The sequence below is a fragment of the Dermacentor variabilis genome, unplaced genomic scaffold (assembly GCF_050947875.1).
Source record: "Dermacentor variabilis isolate Ectoservices unplaced genomic scaffold, ASM5094787v1 scaffold_15, whole genome shotgun sequence".
NCBI lineage: Eukaryota > Metazoa > Arthropoda > Arachnida > Ixodida > Ixodidae > Dermacentor > Dermacentor variabilis.
The window spans coordinates 7,659,664-7,679,251 of NW_027460313.1; the positions used below are offsets into that span (position 1 = coordinate 7,659,664).

The 19,588-nt window shown below is 45.4% G+C and overlaps 1 protein-coding gene across 1 annotated transcript in view; it reads left to right on the forward strand.

Moving 5' to 3' along the window:
• The window catches only part of LOC142567910 (uncharacterized), a 99,441-nt gene that overhangs the window by 67,589 nt on the left and 12,264 nt on the right, over positions 1 to 19,588 (forward strand). The window contains exons 9-10 of the mRNA XM_075678000.1: positions 286 to 386; positions 3,022 to 3,235. Of these exons, the coding sequence (XP_075534115.1) occupies positions 286 to 386; positions 3,022 to 3,235 (315 nt within the window). The remainder of the gene's footprint in view (positions 1 to 285; positions 387 to 3,021; positions 3,236 to 19,588) is intronic.

The window sequence follows — 19,588 nt, forward strand, 5'->3', positions numbered from 1 at the left end:
GTAGTTGTTGTTGTCTACAGTGGTGCTATTTTATTCTTCTCCCACACGCGTCTAGAGTGATGGTAAAAGAGATACATTTAAGGAAACATTGTTTTCTCTAGGTTAGGTTTCCCAGTGACACAAAAAAGAACAAAATAAAGAGCTCGGAACTTCAGAAGAAGAAGAAGAAGAAGCCCAGAGCCTAGAGCCCCATATTTTTTCCTTATAGCCTAACTTCAGCGTTTTAAAATAAGCTCTACATATATTTTGTGTGGCGACAATTTTGTGTGTATCACACGTACGCAGTCCCCGACATAAAGGTCACCGATGAAGCAACAATTCCAGACCACGTTGGAACCTATTTGCTACGCTGGGAGTGCGTCAACAGCGACGTCGATTACTTCCAGGTATGATTCACTAAAGCAAGGAAAGCAAGTAAGAGACGTTTAGGATTCCAAATTATGACGGCGAGGGAATTTAAAGCCGTTTGGCTATGCTGAAGCCCCATGGGGTCATGATGGTATCGGCTATTCTTCCATATGTTCATCATGGAAATGTCTGTAGTGGATCGTTATTGTCAAAAGTGGATGACATTGACAAGGCTTGTCTGCAATCACTTGTAACGCAAAAGAATTTTCCGGCAACAGTAAGCAGTGGTATGTCCTCTTGCAGTACAGCGAAAAAAAAATTTCTTCGTGATGAAGTAGCGTGACCTTTTCCCTCGCTGACTACAATCTTCTGCCTGAAACTCGCAGTTGTTTTACTATGATTTTTTTACTATGATTATTATAGCTGCTTATAATTTTTTTTTCATCTTTCCTCATTCAGTGGTTGTACGTACCCAGTGGCACATACCGAGCGACCCAAGTTGATGTCAAAGAGGTTCACTTGATACCAAAACATGCCCAGCGGCCCACATCTAGGGACCCAAGTTAGCGTGAAAGAGGGTCATTGAATAGCGGCACATACACAGTGCCACATACCGGGTGACGCAAGTTGGTCCCACGGCTGGTTTGGAACCCGGGTCCTTCACCACCGCAGCCCAATGCTCTAGCAATCATCCCACGCAGAAACATCGACCCAATATGGCGAGAAAACGGTTAGACAGACGGACCGACAGGCACATAGACATCCGAAAGCGCGTGAAGTGTCCCAAGAATGCAATTGGCATTAAAACCGAAACCCACGGGACAGAAAGCGTTGGTGTTGTTTCATCCTACTTTCGATCATTCGCATTGGTCTATATTAACCTTGGCAACGTTTAACTTTCAAGCGCTCCCAAAAAGACCGCAAATGAACACAAGAAGTTCGGCTGCGTCACATCTGCTGACTCATCTAGCGTAAGAACGAGTCCCCCCTCCCCCTGTCATCGGAAGCCCCACCGCCGGCCGCGAGTCATTGAGAGACCTACGCGGGCCGAATCCGGCCCACGGGCCGTAGTTTGAAAATCCGTGTATATTAGATTCACAGAATGGCTGCCAAGGGAATGGAAATGCAATCGAGTACGGCAGAGAATTAGGCGGTGTGATAAAGCTACGAAATTTTCCTGCACAAATACGATTCAGCCAGCGCAAGACAGGGGTAATTAGATATCGCTAGGAGAGGCCTTTTCTCTTGCATTGCACCCAAAATTATGATGATGATATTGATGATGAAATGATTCTAAAAAATCGGGAATGACGGGAACTAAAACCGCAGTATTAACAATGTGCCTTATTGCGGGTTTCGTTTGCATCTCATATGCTGTCGCTCTGAGACATCGAGTGTTGCGCACTTGGTGAAAGGTATCTGCGTAGCTTAGGGGCAGGATTCAGAAACATTTTCGTTCGTATGTGCTGTTTGTCTTTGGTTGGCCCCCTTTGCTAATAAAATGCACGGCATCAGAGTTTGTTCGCACAATTATGGGACGCTACAACGTAAACCTATTCCAAACTTTTCTATTCCTATTCTGCAATCATCCCTCAACGATTGGTAAAAAACATTGTCGAGCCACCCCCACTTCGTGCGTCTGTCACGCGACGTCACGAAAACCACGAAAATGCCGCATCTGACACGATGTGTGCGCACTCATTATGCATAATTATACCAAACGAAAGAAAAATAAGTATTTCTGATTCGACGCCTTTTTCGCCATTAACCCTCTGCAACTGTTCAAACGCTTGCAGGTCACGCCCACTTTGTCTGTCTTTCACGTGACGTCCCAAAACCGCGAAAACGCACCGCGTTGAAGTGACGTGTACGCGTTAAAAACGCATTAATATACCGAACAAAACTGAATTTCTTCCTGAATAGGCGTAGACTGCCTCGTTCCGAAAGGAATAGAAGATGGCTGACCGCCGATAGCTCTGGCACTGGATAATGGGAACTGCCGTGGAGCATGGATTTCTTTGCGTATAATAAACACTTTTGCATGGCAGTATAACCCTATCGAGCCCTTTCGGCACGTATACGACATCGCTGTGCCAACTCTTCTTTGCTGGGCATCCATTCTGGCGACAATTTTAACCTTCCGTTGCACGCCGCCGCGATTTTAGACCAGCCACCGCAAGCTAAGGGGAAATGGACCAATCACAGACGCCGGCACTGCACTCCTTATCCGGTTATCTACTTTCGCTCTGCTGGCTCGGCCCCCTCGAAACTCCCTCCACTTGAGCGTGCTCCTCGCCTCTTGTCAGTTAATTAGATAAGAAAAACTGCTCAATGTTGGCAATGATATTCGCTTTCAAAGCAAAAAAGTGACCTTCTTTAAACGAGGAGTGCCGTTGATTGGTCTTTTCAAACGACGCTGCTGGTCACCGCCCGATGCTTGCGTCGGCACTTACGTAAATTTGACCGACAGGAGATTGGGATAGAAACAGATTGGAATATTTTTACATTATGCGGCCCCGTGCGTGAGAGAATTTTGTAAATGCGGGCAATGACCTGAAAATTCGGACATTGGTGAAAGTTAAGGCCGTCTGTTTTCTTCTATCTGCACGTGCGTGTGCGTCGATTGCGCTAATTTAAGGCCGCCGCTAAGCACGGTTTCTCTGCTTTCCTCAGTACAAGACAGCGGAGAGAACAGCCTGGATCTGGTGCACTCATTCGGCTGACTGCGCTGTCACGGTTGATAAGGGACGGAGCACCGTGTTCTCAAGTGGATACCTGCGGCTGACTAACCCAGTGACGAACTTCGACTTCAATCTTCGGGTCCGCGGCTGTAATGACCATGGATGCGGAGAAGAACGCTCGCTGTCAGTGAACTCTTACGTTCCAGGTATAACTTTCAACCCTTTTCGTACTTATAGTTTCATATCTATCCAAATTAGATAACACTTTAGATGATTCTTTGCCGACATGGTAAGCAACAATGCAGCTAAGGTGGTCACTGCTTGATGCGCTGCTCACGCATGGTTGTGTCTGAATAAAGTGATTCAGAATATGCGCTGAAACTTGCTCAAAAATACGGCAGATGAAATACCTTAGCTATTTGTTCGGGACTCCCTCTACCGCAGCTACAGGTATTTCGAAATGTCTCGAGGTATTAAAAGGAGAAGTTATTATCAAACTAATTAAATTCTTAACTAAAACAGTTTTAAGATGGATCCGACTGCGAGTCTTGAAGCACATCATTCGAAGAGTTTACGAGTGCTTTTAGATTTGCAAAAAGCCAACGCTGCTCATTTCGATGTGCAGCGGTAGTGCACGCGTGGTCATTAGTAGTTGTAGTGCATGGTGGCCATCTTTCCCTCCATCTTGAACTCAAACAACGCGTTGAAGAGCTTGTAGGCTATTGTTCTGTTTGCTATGCTGCCTGTCATACGGCCGCAGCACATGGCTGCTACCTTCCACTTTAGTGTCCGATGCTCAAACTAGGGCACAATAATACCATGGAAGGAGCTGTGAAAAAACATGGGTCACTAAAAGAGGGTCAAGAACTAATTATGAAGTGTTGCCTACTGACTGCATGTATGGCTTTCAATATACCGAGATGGCAGCCACGGCACTGGCCTGACTGAGTACTTCTAAAGGTTCTCCTTAGTTTTGAAATATGTTTCCATTGTGAAACAAGCATTCTTCTAGTCAAGGGTGTCTTGGTTGGTGCTAAACATTTCAGAATTTGTACAAAATCTTCGTGATCAACTACGAAGAAGCATTACATTGCACAAATAAATATTTTCTGCGGGCTACTTGAAGAGCGTCTGACTTAGAGCGCACACGGCTCTGAACTCTTTCACGTTCATTTGTTCTTGTACGTGTCCATAAGCGCGTGGTACGGGATCGCTTGTTCCATTTCTTTTAACCTCCTCCTTCCTTTTTATGCCACGCTCGTGCACTTGTTTTTGGCGCACCGACTGTAAATGTGAATTGGAAATACATATGTATTCACAATGACAAAGACGTAAGCTTGACTGTTTTCGCAGTACACGGGCATCAGCCAAAACTTGCGGGTGGAGTTCATTTGTATCGTCTGAGTGTTTAAGTAGAATACAGGATGGCAGACGTACTATATATAAAAGAGAAATGATGGCGCGAAAAACAGGATTAGGCATGAGTGATGGTAGCTAGCTTTTCTGCGACACGAACCTAGTTAAACCACCGATCAGCATATTTGTGTTTGCGCTTACCCATACCCGGTCCTGTGTTCAGTGCTTTAGTGGTCTGTTTGATGTCGCCCTATAGAGTAGCTGACTTACATAACTTGTAACCAGCACAGTGCCTTCGCGCGTTACATCCGAAGCAATGTTAGTGACAATAGTACATTATACAGTGAAATCGTCAGTTGCGTTATACATTTCATGAATGACGAAAACCACAAGGTATGAAATAGCAAAAAAAAAAAACAGGAGGTAGAAAGCAGAGGTAATCGCCCACCTTAGTGTGGCTGTGCAATGATGGTTGTGAAGCATGAGAAAATTAATGTTTTGATATCGGCATTTTGTGTGCAGTCCTATTTGAGCATACCTATAAATATATTATAATTCATTTACTGACGTTGTTCTTGGTTTGCTTTGAATTATTACCCAACGAAAAGCGTAAGAGAACTCAAAAATTGATATACTTGAAAGAACATCGTATATACGAAAAACTGCGCACCCCTCTGTAATGTTTAAAACGGTGCCAGTCTACGAATCTGAAGCCTTAAACTTATTTTCACGTGCTTGCGCGGATTTCAATGCGAGCTCTTCGCAGGTGAGAGTGCCTTAGCCCTTGGCGGTTATAACCTACATTTACTTTAGTTGTTACTACCCCTTTTGCCAACGCACTAAGGTAGCATCAAAGATCATTGTGCTGGTATTTTGTTGGAGATCAGTAACCTAATAAACACGTATATGGTGGGCTTCTGTCTGTCTAAGCAGACTTTCTGCGAGAGTGTGCTGCCCATCCGCTCGCCTGCTGCATTAGATGTCCAGCAGGATTTCCAGTTAGTTTTTTATTGCCCATTGGTAGAGTTACCGTCTTAGTGGTTTTGCTTGTCGGCAAAGAAAAAGAACGACGTAAAAAGCAGGTTTCTAGCTTCTGGCGTGCCATGCTCCCATGCCACACCCAAGAATTTATACAATGCACAACACGAAGTAAGAGAAATGCCAACCTAGTGTGTGACATGTTAGAATGTTAGCTACGATGATTTAATTGCAGCAAAGTAAAATAAATGCCGGTAATTAACATTGATGCCCAGCTGACAGTATTCCACATATCCTAAAGAGTCTCGAAATCTCTATTATAGACAGGCTTTATGGGAACGTCGTTTCGCTCACGTCAAGTTGGGGGTACTATATATGCAAGAAAAAAATCAGCGTTGCATGCAAACAGTTGCTGCTTAATTATATTGTTAAAATTAAATCACATTATGGGGTGTTACGCGCCAAAAGCACGATCTGATTATGAGGCACGTCGTAGTGGAGAACTTCGGAAATTTGGACCACCTGGACTTCTTTAAAGTGCACTTAAATCTAAGTACACGGGTGCTTTCGCATTTCGCGACCATTGAAATGCGGGCGCCGTGGCCGGGATTCGATGCCGCGACCTCGTGGTTAGCAGCCCAACATCATAGCCACTAAGCAACCATGGCGGGTCGACGATAATATTGTCGATGTATTGGGAGATGCATTGCGGTCGATGGATAATGGTGTGCAGAATTTGGAACGCCACTGTACTTTCATAAAGGGACACTAAACCGAAACTATAAATCGGTTGAGACTAATAAAGCATTGTTTGAGAACCCTGCAGGCAGCCCTTTCAAAATAACAGATTCCTAATTAGAGTAGAAAAGTCTCCAACTCTCTGCGCCATATGTCAGCACCGGTAAAATTCACTGATTGTATAATTTCCTTCCTGTTCAATGATAACGGTAAGCTCCCAGTCAGGACTTCACGATGTCTGCCGTATGCGATCCAACCCATTTTTATTCTTCCGTGAATTGTATTCTCATGGTCAGGGTACCCTGTGATTAGTTGACCCAGGTAAACGTACTTCTTCACAGACTCTAGAGGCTGACTTGCGATCCTGAACTCTTGTTCCCTTGTCCGGTTGTTCATGAATATCCTTGTCTTCTGCATATTAATCTTCAATCCCACTCTTACACTCTCCCCGTTAAGGTCCTCAATCATTTATTGTAACTCGTCTGTAGTGCTGCTCAATAGAACAATGTCATCGGCAAATCGAAGGTTGCTGAGGTATTCTCAGTCGATCCTTACACCTAAACCTTCCCAGTTTAATAGCTTGAATATGTCTTCTAAGCACGCAGTGAATAGCATTGGAGATATTGTGTCTCCTTGTCTGACTCCTTTCTTTATAGGTATCTTTCTACTTTTCTTGTGTAGAATTAATGTGGCTGTGGAATCTCTGTAGATATTTTACAGGGTATTTACGTAAGCGGTCTGTACTCCTTGATTACACAATGCCTCTATGACTGCTGGTAACTCTACTGAATGAAATGCTTTTTCGAAATTTTTGAAAGCCATATAGAGACGCTTATTGTACTTTGCGGATTTCTCGATAACCTGATTAATGACATGGATGTGATCCATTGTAGAGTATCCCGTCCTGAAGCCAGCCTGTTCCCTTGGTTGACTAAAGTCCCGTGTTGCCCTTCTTTTATTGGAGATTATTTTGGCAAATATATTATATAATACTGGGAGTAAGCTAATGGGCCTATAATTTTTCAGTTCTTTAACGTCTCCCTTTTTGTGGATTAGTATAATATTTGCATTCTTCCAGTTTTCTGGGACCCTTGCAGTCGATAGACACTTTGTATGGAGAGCCGCCAGTTTTTCTGGCACTATGTCTCCTCCATCTCTGATTAAACCGACTGTTATACCATCTTCTCCTGCCGCTTTTCCGCGTTTCATGTCTTGCAAGGCCCTTCTAATCTCACCTCTAGTTATAGGAGGAGTTTTTGTATCCTGTTCATTATTGTTTCCAATGGAGTACTGTTGAGTATTCTGGGTACTGTACCAGTCAATATAGAATTCTTCCGCTCCTTTCATTATACCTCCCAGATTGCTGATCATATCACCCTGCTTATCTTTCAGTGCATACATCTTGGTTTGTCCTATGCCTAGTTACCTTCTCACTGATTTCAGGCCGCGTCCATATATTACGGCTCCTTGAGTCTTTCTCACGTTCTCACTCGAGCGCCTCCACGCAATCTTTGAAAGATATACGGCTGCATTCGTTTATCGCCGCATCATACAAAGCTTCGTCATGTAGGATGGCTCGAGACCTAACTAGCTTGGTGCGATAAGCGTCAGAAACTTCGGACGCAAGTATATGTGCTCGATCATGAGGCACATGCGATAGCTTTAACCTTTGCGTATCATGAAACAAAGCTACCAAAGAAATTCAATCAATGGTAAAAAAACAGGGCGCGAGAGAGCAAGAAAAAGGAAAAAATGGTAGCTCTCGAAGAACAGAAAAGAGCTACTCAGGCGTTTATTTCAATAAAAAATAAACCAAAAGCACGTAAGGCGTCTCAGCCGCCTACAAAGAATCATCGAAAGGTGCAACTGCTTTAGCCTTTACCCTTTCTGCCTCTTGAACTCCGGAAATGAGGCACAACAAAGCAGTTTTTTACCTATTTCTATCTTTGTCGAAAGATCTTTTTATGTGAGAATAGGGCGACATCATGAAGGTGAGCTAAACAGTCAGGTTTAAACCAGTTTTGAGCGGTTATTTTCCACTGCCAGCAATAGGACGTGCTCAAACAAGTCACTGTCTGAATCCAACTTCTTTCCAACACTTGTGCTGTTGCAGCTTTGACTGACGACGTTGAAACCTCACGGCAGACTCTACTAATTTTGGCATTAGCGCGTCCGGTGTGGTAGTTTTGCTGCTATACACGCGATCTTCCACGTAACCCCCTAGAAGAAGTCCAGCGGTGGCATGTCCGGCGACCTTGCAGGCCAGGGCACAGGTCCGTGTCGGCCAATCTACTTTCCAGGAAAAAGCTTGTCGAGCCACACTCGAGACTGACTACTACTATGCGCAGAAGCACCATCGTGTTCCAACCAGATGTTCCGAAGGTGCACAAATGGAACGCTGCAACAGACGTCGTTCACGGGGCCCTTGAGGATGTCGTTGACGTAGCCTTGCGTACGGTAGTGTGTTGTTGAAAAAGATAGTTTCGAAGGTGTTGTAACCAAAAATACCGCACCGTGCATTCAACGACCACTGGTATTGGTGTCGTGTTTGTGCCAGCCAGTGGGGATTCCTATCACTCCAGTAGTGCGCGTTGTGAATATCAACTTGTGCGTTTCTGGAGAAATTAGCCTCATCCGTCCAAAGCACGCGAGTGAGGAAGTCCGGTTGTTCACATTTCATGAAAATCCAATTGGCAAAGTAAAGTCTGTTTTCAAAATCGGAGTCTCCAAGTTTTCGTTGAAGATATACATGGTATGGGTGCGTATGACCTTTTTTTTTTATAATCCCCCACACTGATGACCTTGAGGTTCAAGTCTCCGCACTGGCGTCGCGCGCACTGCCATGTGGGTTAGCAGCAAAGAATGCCAAAACACCCGTTTCCGCTTCCTGAACTACTGTCGCGGTCCTGTGTCACTTTCTTGTAACCCGTCTCGCAAAGAACTTGGTACGTTCTAAGTATTATTGACGGAGTAGGGCGTCCTCCACAAAGCCACATCCGGAGTAACTTGGCTGCCACCCTCTTTTTGCCGTGGGCCGCCCCCAGAGCCCGGATCAGTTTATCCTTCTGATCATTGGTGAAGGGCCATGGCTGTCTTCTTCAAGAGCTGATCAGTGGCGTGGTACCGTTGAGATCTCCCGTTATTATCTACGCACTTAGACATCAAGCAAAAATGAATTACGTAATCTACAACAGCACATGCCGCCGTAAAGATCCGCCAAAACGCATGAGATGGAAATAGGCTGCGCAAGGTTTGTTTCAATTGCTAAAGGGAACGAAAGGAACATACGTTCTGGGCGCGGCTATCTACAGAAGATGATGAGTGCGCAAAATTACAGTCCCAAGTGTGCCGTCACGGTTTCCCGGCTTCGAAAAGCCCCCCCCCCCCCCCTACGGCTCCGCTACGCTTTTTCTACGCACCTCTCGACGTGCGAAGAGACAGTGAAATATATGAATAATGTCGACCTACAAACTGCGATAAGTCGCGCTCGGTTAGCTTAGTGCTGCTTCCTAGTACAAATTAGTTACAGATTTGACCATCGAACTCGCATGCCTCTCGCCCATAGGCCTAGACTTAGACGTTGCACATGGCTTCTTCTGGTAATCATTCACTGCACGTTTGCTTCCCCGCGCGAATTGTACAAACCATGTCTGACTGATCGCTGACGCGTTTGCTGTAGCTTAAAGGAGGCATAACAATCAAGATTTACTACCTACTCGGTCTGATCCGTCAGACCGAGTCATCTATCGAAACCCATCTATCGGGGATAATTCAAGTTACTTCTTAGACATGTAGGAGCCTCTGGACTGGACTTCTGCGCTATAAGGTAGCCTCGCCGCCTACAGGGATATCTGACTGAGCTATCTCGGTTGCTCGTTTGCCATAGTCATAAATTCAAATCGTCGGGCTTTGTTTTGTTTTTCTTCTTTTTAATCTGAAAGGGGTAAGTTCGAATTCACCTCTTGTACACTACAAATCAAGGCTTCGGGTGGCGCCTGACACCGGTAAAAAGTGCTCAGAAGCAGTGTTGATATACTAATCCAGGTACAGCCAAATTAGGAAGGCCCACTAAGCTTCAATAAAAGACACGCCCTCACCAGAACAGAAATTTGCCTCCCTGGTGCAGTATTCGACCACCACCTCCCGAATGACTCATTCGATCAACCAATGATCCCCAGTGCCCACCAGCTGCGGAGCACCTGGCCTGTAACGCAGCAGAGGGTGCTACAAATCTCTCGACCAGGACATGCCGCCACTGGAAACTAACCTTGGCAATGTTCATCCCACAAACCCTCTCAAGTGAATCTACCTTAGCAGGACTCTTTGAGTAACTCTCAGGCATTTTTAGGATATCATTGGCCATTGTGAGGTTAGAAGAACTGGTGAGGCTTATGCAGTGCTGACTAACGGCCACGTCCTGTCTTATAGAGGACTACCGAATAAGAAGTAGTATGTGGTGGAATTCCTAATCCAGAAGGACACAGTGGGCAAGATTGTCGAATTCTACAGCGTCAACGAGAGGGTAGCAGTAGTCGCAATAAAACTAAATAGCAGGTATAGAATAAAGGTAGTGCAAGCCTTCACTCAAACCTCCAGTCACGATGATGATCAAATAGAAGTGTATGAAGGCGTTGAATGAGCGATGAGAAATTTGCAAACTCAGTCTACTGTATCCACGGGCAACTTCAATGCGAAAAGTGGGGGAAACGTTGGCTGGTGACCAAGCAATTGGCAACTACGGTATTGATTCTAGGAACACTAGCGGCGAGATGTTGGTAGACTTCGCGGAAAGGAATAAGTTTGAGTAATAAACACCTTCTTCAGGAAGCGTAACAACAGAAAGTGGAGCTTGAAGAGCCCTAATGATGAAACAATAAGTGAAACAGATTTCGTACTTTCTGGCGATTTCACCATGGTGCAGGATGTAGAAGTGTTAGGTAGGGTAAGATGCAATGATCATGGGTTAATGAGGTCTCGGATCAACCTCGATATGAAAAGAGAAAGTGTAAAATTAGACAAGAAGAAACAAGCCAATCGACACGCAGTAAGGGTAAAAGCAGGCCAATTCAGTCTAGTACTTGCAAACAAATATGCAGCCTTAGAACCGAGAGATGAAGATGAGATAGAGGTATCGTGGATAAAACCCCCACTAGGCTGGCTTCAGAAGCAGCAATTGAAGTGGGAGGTAAGGCACCAAGGCAATGAGTAGGTAAGCTCTCCCATGTAACGAAGGACCTATAGATAATAAGAAAACGACAAAGAATGAAAGTGTCCAACTCAAGAGATCAGATAAAATTTGCAGAACTGTCGAAACTGATCAACAAGGAGAAAGTAAGAGATATTCTAAATTATAATGTGAGAAAAACTGAGGAAGCAGTAAAAAGTAGACGCAGCATGATATAAATTAGACAAAAACTAGGCATAGGACAAACCAATATCTATGCACTGAAATATAAGCAGGGTAATATCATCAGAAATTTCGAAGATATAGTATAAGCATCGGAAGAATTCTATACTCACCTGCACAGTACCTAGAGCAGCCGCGATACCTCCATCCGTAGTAGTAATGAACAGGTTACAGAGGCTCCAACTATAACCAGCAATGAGGTTAGAAGGACGTTGCAAGATTTGAAACGGGGAAAACCGGCAGGAGAAGATGGAAGAGCAGTCGATTTAATCAAAGAGGGAGGAGGCATCATGCTTGAAAAGCTTGCGCCCCTTTATACGAAATATCTTACTACTTAAAGCGTCCCAGAGGATTGGAAGAATGCCGAAATTACACTAATCCACTAAAATGGAGACATAAAGGAATTGAAAAACTATAGGCCCATAGCTTACGTGCAGTATTGTATAAAATATTCACCAGTATCATCTCTAACAGATTAGGCTGGCTTCATGAAGGGATATTCTATAATGGTTCAAATCAATGTCATCAATCAAGTAATCTGGAAATATCTCTGTAGAAAAACCTCTCTGTATGGCTTTCATAGAACAAGAAAAAGCATTTGATTCAGTAGAGATACCAGCAGTCATGGAGGCATTACGTAATCAAGGAGTACTGTAGCCTTACACAAATATCTTGGAAAATATCTACAAAAATTCTACAGCTACCTTCATTCTCCGCAAGAAAAGTAGAAAGATATCTTAAAGAAAGGGCACAGGCAAGGAGACACAATCTCTCCAATGTTGTTCACCGCATACTTAGAAGAAGTATTCAAGCGATTAAACCGGGAATGCTTAGGAGTGAGGATTAATGCCGTATATCTCAGCAACCTTCGGTTTCTGGATGATATTGTCCTGTTCAGCAGCACAGGGGACGAGTTAGAACAAATGATTGAGGACTTTAACAGAGATAGCGTAAGAGTGGGGTTGAAGATTTATCTGCGGAAGACAAAGACAATGATCAATAGTCGGGCAAGGTAACAAGAGTTCAGGATCGGCAGTCGGCCTCTAGAGTGTGTGATATCTTTACCTAGGTCAATTACTCACAGGGAACCAATCATGAGAAGGAAATTTACAGAAGAATAAAAGTGGGTTGGGATGCATACGGCAGACATAGTGAGATCCTGACTAGAAGCTTACCGCAGTCATTGAAAAGAAAGGTGTACAATCTATGCATTCTACTATTGCTAACATATGGGGCAGAAACTTTGAGATTGATGAAGAAGCTCGAGAGCAAGTTAAGGAACGCGCAAAGAGTGGCGGAACGAAGAATGTTAGGCGTAAAGTTAAAACTCAAGATAACAGTGTGGATCAAAGACAAACGGAATTGGCATTGAGAGAAAAAAATGGAGCTGGGCAGGCCATGTAAGGCGTAAGTTAACCGGTGGACCATTAGGATTACAGAATGGGTGTCAAGAGAATGGGAGCGCAGTCGAGTACAAAAGAAGACTACGTGGGGAGATGAAATTAGGAAATTCGCGAGCGCAAGTTGGAATCGGTAGGTGCAGGACAGGGGTAATTTGAGATCGCAGGGACAGGCCTTTGTCCTGCAGCGTATACATAAAATGGGCCGATGATGATGATGACTCGTCTCTCCAATCTTCGTCTTTCTCCCTAACTTTCAATCTTTCCTGTCTTCACTTCTTTTTAATTCCGATCTTCCTGGAAGCAAGGGGCAACCTTGTGTATTATATGCAGTCTTGGGTATATGTATTTTATTACATTGGGGATGTACCGTTGGCGTGCACAGAAATTATTAGCTCCGGTCCTGTGTCGTCCCCTGGTTGGGCTCCATGGTGAGTTATTTAATTTAGTTATATTATTTATGGCATCCAATTTCCCTCCACTCCCTGATCGCTACTACAAGAGGGGGCGCACCGAAGAAATCTTCAACTTCTTTATGGAGCCGAAAGAAACTTTCCCAAAATACCACGTAATTCCCAATCAATGCGAAACCAAGTGGGTCCACACAATATCTCCTTTCGTTGTGGCAAAATCATTGACGGGATCAATCGGCGCTGGCTACAAAGGAACTGAAATGGATAGCGGCGACGTTCTTGAAGTTCGTGACAAGAATCAGTACAGTAGATTGTTCAAACCCATTGCTTTTTGAGACATTGCTGTTTCAGTCAGCCCCCACACATCCTTGAACACTGTCCGCAGTGCCATCTCTGAAAATGACCTGCTTGATCTAAATGAAAGAGAGCTCGAGTGAGCTCGGGGGATGGCACGATCAGAATGTAGCAGAGGCCCAACGAATAACCATCAGGCTCGACGGCAAATAAGTCTCGACGAAACACGTAATCATTATCTTTTGAACAAACAACCTACCAGACTCAGTAGAAACTGGATACTGCAAACTCCGTGTACAGCCATACTTTCGGAATCCACGCCGATGTTTCAAATGTCAGCGGTACGGGCGCGGTTCGCAAAGCTGCCGAGGGTGCACTACTTGTGCAAAATGCACATCCAACGAGCACTTGTCCGACACTTGCACTTCCAGCACCAACTGCACTAACTGTGACGGGGTTCATCCCGCGTAGTCCCGTTCGTACCCGTCGTGAAAAAAAAAAGAAAAGCAAATCATCGAAATCAAACTTCAACTTCACCTTTCATTCCAAGAGGCATGTAAACGCTTCTCATTGAACCAGTGTAGTCCGTCCTATACCAATGTGGCACGCCGAGGGGCAGCACTACATCATTCGCCGGCCGTCCAAGTCACACGGAGTGTGCCGGCGGTCACATCATTAGCACCCACCCCCCGCAGCTGGAGTAGCCAGCGCTCTTCCGCCCTATGCCAAGGAGGGCCAGCAGACCCCCGGGCCTGCCGGACTTAGGGCCACTGCCCGTGCACATGGGCCCGAAACCGCGCGAACGTGCCCTCTGAGCGGGCACGATCGACCGCCTCAGACGAGGTGATGGATACAACAACCACAACACCAGCGTCTCAGACGCGTAGAGAACAGCGCAGCTGCCTCAAGCGCGCTGGGAAGAAAGAAAATCCGCATCACGGGTCTGGCAAGGCCTCGTAAGCTAACTTAATCTTTCTTATACACACCCCACAAAACACACATTACATGGGTATACAGACACTACAGCGGAATGTTAGGGGTTTACTCCATAATCTAGATGACGTTAAAGAACTCCTACGTAAGCTCTATCCAAGGGTGTTGTGTGCCCAAGAAACAGATCTTAAGTCTTCGCACACGAACTTTCTCCGGCAGTAGGTCGTTTACCGTAAAGACCGCAACGAGGCCCTTCTCTCGTCAGGTGGTGTGGCAATAGTAGCCGATGAGGGTGTTGCTTGCCGGCAATTACAGCCTAAAACTCTCCTAGAGGCAGTTGCGGTCTGCGCGGTGCTCCTTAACCAGCTTGTCACAATTACCTCTCTATACATCTCCCCAAACCAGCATCTATCAAAAACAGAATTTCATAGCTTTATCGATGAATTACCCGAGCCTGATCTTGTCGTAGGAGATCTTAATGCACACAACGCTGTGTGGGGAGGTTGTCGGTGTGATGCCAGAGGACACCGAGTAGGAGACGTCCTCTGGTCTACAAGTGCACGCTTGTTGAATCGGAAAGAGCCTACATACTACAGCGTGAAAAACAAAACATTCTCATCTATCCATTTAAGGATTGCATATAATACACTCGTGCTGTAACTAGAGTGCAACGTGATTAAGAGTTCACACTGAGGTGACCATTTCCCCATTGTAACAAAATTTGCCCCGTTGGAAAGTCGAATGTGGACACTGGAAACGATAGAGAGTGCTCACACATTTCGCCTGAGAGTACATTGGTACATCTTCTATTGAAGATGCAGTGACATCTTTGCGGCGTTAATAGTTGATGCTGCGTCAATATTTATTCCCGAAACGAATAGATTACACTCTAAATGACGTGTTCCCTTGTAGAATAATCAGTGTAAGAAAGATCGCAGAGATCAAAATAAGGCTTGGACTCACCTTCGTGACTCTGTAACTACCGAGAACTTGACCAGCTTCCAGAAAAAGTTCGAAGGTAGTAGAACGCATTGCCGCGCAAAAACGGAAGGCTTGGAAAATTCCTCTCCAGCATAAATTTTTAAACAGATGGACGAAAAGTTTGGAACAGGGTAAACAAATTAAATGGCATGAAACTAATCATCTACCATTAGTAAATACACGAGGAAACACACTTGAGGACCAAGCTGATTCTTAGGCTCACACTTCGAGTATATTTCCAGTACATCCCATAACGCAGATGCATTCCCGAGATATCAGAGACAAGCGGAGCGACTGCCTGTGGATCGGAAAGGAAATAGAAATGAATCTTGCAACTGTCCATTTAAGATGGCGGAATTTCAGAGTGCACTAAATGGTTGTAAAAAGTCCGCTCAAGGAAGTGACAGAATACTGCATGAAACAATAAAAACTTACGCCCTGAAACCCACAAAACACTAATATCACTCTTTGTCTCCGCCGGCTACATTCCTTCCACCTGGAAGGAAGTAATACTCATTCCAATACTCAAAGACGGCAAGGACATGACTTCAGCCAGCAGTCACATATAGCCTTGTCAAGCTCTGTGTGTAAACTAAGAAATGGTTGTAAAAAGTCCACTCCAGGAAGTGACAGAATGCTGTCTGAAACGATCTAGCACTTAAACCCTGAATCCCATAAAAACACTGACGTCAATCTTGGATTCCATGTTTTCCGCCGGCTACATCCGTCCACATGGAAAGCGGCATTAATAATTCCAATACTCAAAAACGGCAAGGACCTGACTTCAGCCAGCAGTCATAGGCCTATAGCCTTGACAAGTTATCTGTGTAAACTGTTTGAGAAAGTGGTTAAACTACGCCTCCTTCATTTTCTTGAAAGTAATGAATTATTATACCCCCTACATTGTGGTTTCAGGGAAGGCAGGTTGACAACTGATCACCTTGTCCGCATCGAGACGAATGTTGGCGATGCCTTTGTGCATAAACAGTTCTTTTTGCCAATATTTATTGATATGGAGAAGGCATAAGACACCACGTGGCGTTTTGGAATCCTCCGTGATTTGGCTGGAATGGGAATCCGGGGCAATTTGCTGAATGTAATTCAATGTAACTTGTCGAACCGTATTTTCCGTGTTAAATTTGGTGATGTCTTATCTCGTCCATTTGTACAGGTGTACCACAAGTTGCTATGCTAAGCTGTATTCTTTTGGTAGCAAAAATGAACTCTCTGCATACTGTCCCACCTAGTAAATTGTTTTATCATATTTATGTGGATCATGTGCAAATCGGTTACAGGTCTTCTAACCTTACTATCTGCAAACGACAAGTACAGCTTGGGCTGGAAAGTTGTCCAAGTGGGCAGACGAGAATGGTTTCACGACAAATCCGCTGAAAACTATGCGTGTCCTTTTCTCGAATAAGAGAGGTATGCAACCAAACCCCGTTATTTATCTTAATGCAGAATGACTATCTGTGAGCTCCGAACATAAATTATTAGGTATTGTCTTAGACTATATACAAAGGTTTATCTCCCATATTTGAAGTATCTTTAAGCAAAGTGCCTCAAGACAATGAATCTGTTGATATAGTCCCGCACATCTTGGGGAAGTGACAGAAGGTGCCTCTTGAGCTTGTACAAAAGTCTGATACGGTCACGCCTTGATTACAGAGTCATAGTCTTCAACTCTTCTACGCCTAATGCTGTAAGATTTGTCGGACGATCCCACCGCTGTCAACCAGATGTAGGAGTCGTCGGACGATCTCGCCGCTGCCACCATTTGAAGGAGTTGAAGGTCGTAGAGAGGAACTCGGTGAACCGGATGTATTTACATTAGTTACATCTTAGACAAGACATATATCGATGGTCTAGCGTGACTCCCATATGGAGCCCGCAAGACTAGCATACAGCAAACAGCTTACGAGCACACAGCTCACGAGTACATTTCGAGCATGACAACGAGCACACAACGAGCACTCAGCTCACCACGACGAGCACTCCTAGCAGCCGACAATCGCTGCTTAAAAGCTCTTGGTCCCCCCCCCCTTTGATTCCAAGCGGGCGGAAACGTTCGTCCAGTCATCGTTTGACGTCACCGTAGACCAGCCCTTTTGGAGGAGGATGAGGGCTGTTGGAGGAGGAGGATGACTCACATACACGTGCCGCACATACACACTGGTGTAAAGGTCCGGAGCCGACGTCAGAGGGGCTTCGTAGAACTCTGCTCCGTCCCGGGTTGCGCGGCCGGGTACCTCATTGTCTGGTGCCTCGAAAAGCTCATTGGGAGGTTCCGCCAATTACCTCCTCTCGAGAACTCCCCTGAGCTGACCCTGCACCACGTGGCTGCCGGTTATTCGCAGTTCTCTGAAGTGCGCCCCGTCCGGTTGGATTGGAACACGTGCAGCGGGCTGAAATAGCTGGCACGTTGTCACCCCGTACGGCCATTCCTAACAGCTCCTCCATGGCCCGGAAAATCTCGCCTGGCCAGTGCTGGCAACCGCTGGGCAGGAAGAGAAAGGCTGGCGAGCAAGACGATGGCTTTGCTCTCTGCAACCCCTGCGCACTTGGAATGCCTTCAACCATCTCACATGTGGCACAGAAGAGTCGACCCGGCAACACAATACCGCTCAGCGCTCAAACGCCCGGAATCAGCTGTTAATCCACCAGGCCTCCTATCACAATTTCAATGCAAGACACTCAACTGAGAAACCCCAAATTTTCCCCCAAAATTTTGTGCCGCCAAAGCGAGCGTTCACGTTCCTCTTGAGTGCGACCAAACCCGACCGTCGCGCTGCACAAGAGTAAAGGTTTACGCAGAACTGAACCGAAGGCTCTCAACTACCAATACCCGACCATAACTAAAGCAGCCTAAGTTCACGAACAGCCTGTTCTTAACCTATCACATTGGCGTACTTATCGCACTTATTTGTGCCACTGAACAGTCTGGTCAACCCCACAGGTACGTAATCACAATCGCGCTAGCTTTGTGGTCCCTATTCCGAGCACGTGCTTGCGTCACACGCAAACGTTTCATCGCGCTTCCGTTTCTTCCTCTGGTCCGTACTGGACACGTTCCTTAAACGAGCAACTAAACTTGCATAACTCACGCACACCGCAGAACCGTTAAAAATGCGTCTGCTAATTAGTACTACGCACGCTCACTAAAGAAGTCAGAATACGGCTGCCCTTAACACACACGAGCAACCCAGTCATAAATCTGCTTCCTTCCGTCCACACAGGACACGCGCTAATGGACCTAAGAGCTCTTAGTGCAAATCACGCACTTTCTGGAAACCTACGCGCTTAACCTTAGAAAATAAAAAAACCACAAAAAAGAAGGTTAGCTAATACACACGCGCGTTACCATAGGCCTCTCAACGATAACTTTGTCCTTCAGGTTACTCACTCACAAAAAAAAGAAAGCCTATCTACTCATTAATGAACATCTCGCGAGCCTACAGGTTTACTTAAAACGCGTCTTTCAACCCTCGGAACTTCTGACTGACTGAATAAATTTTATTGAAACCAGCAAGAGATGGTGGCTGGGCCTAGGCCTCCCACGTGGGGACGTCGAGGTGTCGCTTCTTCGCCGCCTCGCAGGCCTGCTGAGTCGCCCAGAGTTGGTCGTCAAGGTTGGGGCTACGCAGGGCAGCGTGCCATCTCGACGAGAGGGTCGTGGGGTTAGTGTCGGGGTATTGGTGTGTACAGTCCCAAAGCATGTGTGGAAGTGTGGCTGGCTGTGTCTTGCAGATATGGCACGTGGGATGAGATCTACCCAGACATTTGCCCCAATGGGAGCTTCTCGAACGAAAACATAAAGAAATCTCATACCTTAATTATTGAAAGAAACTTAAAACGCGAAATTTTCAAGTGCTCAAAAATAAGACAAAATAACACGTTTTACTTCTACGGAAGCTCTCTTGGCCTCCCGTTCCAAACGCTTACGACTGACTCATGCTTTTGAGCCGTACCCGAGGTGGTCGCGGTCCTAAAGCTACTCTGGCTACCGAAGAACAACAAAAGGGCTGACTCACTATCAGCTCCCCCAAGACGTTACAGTCT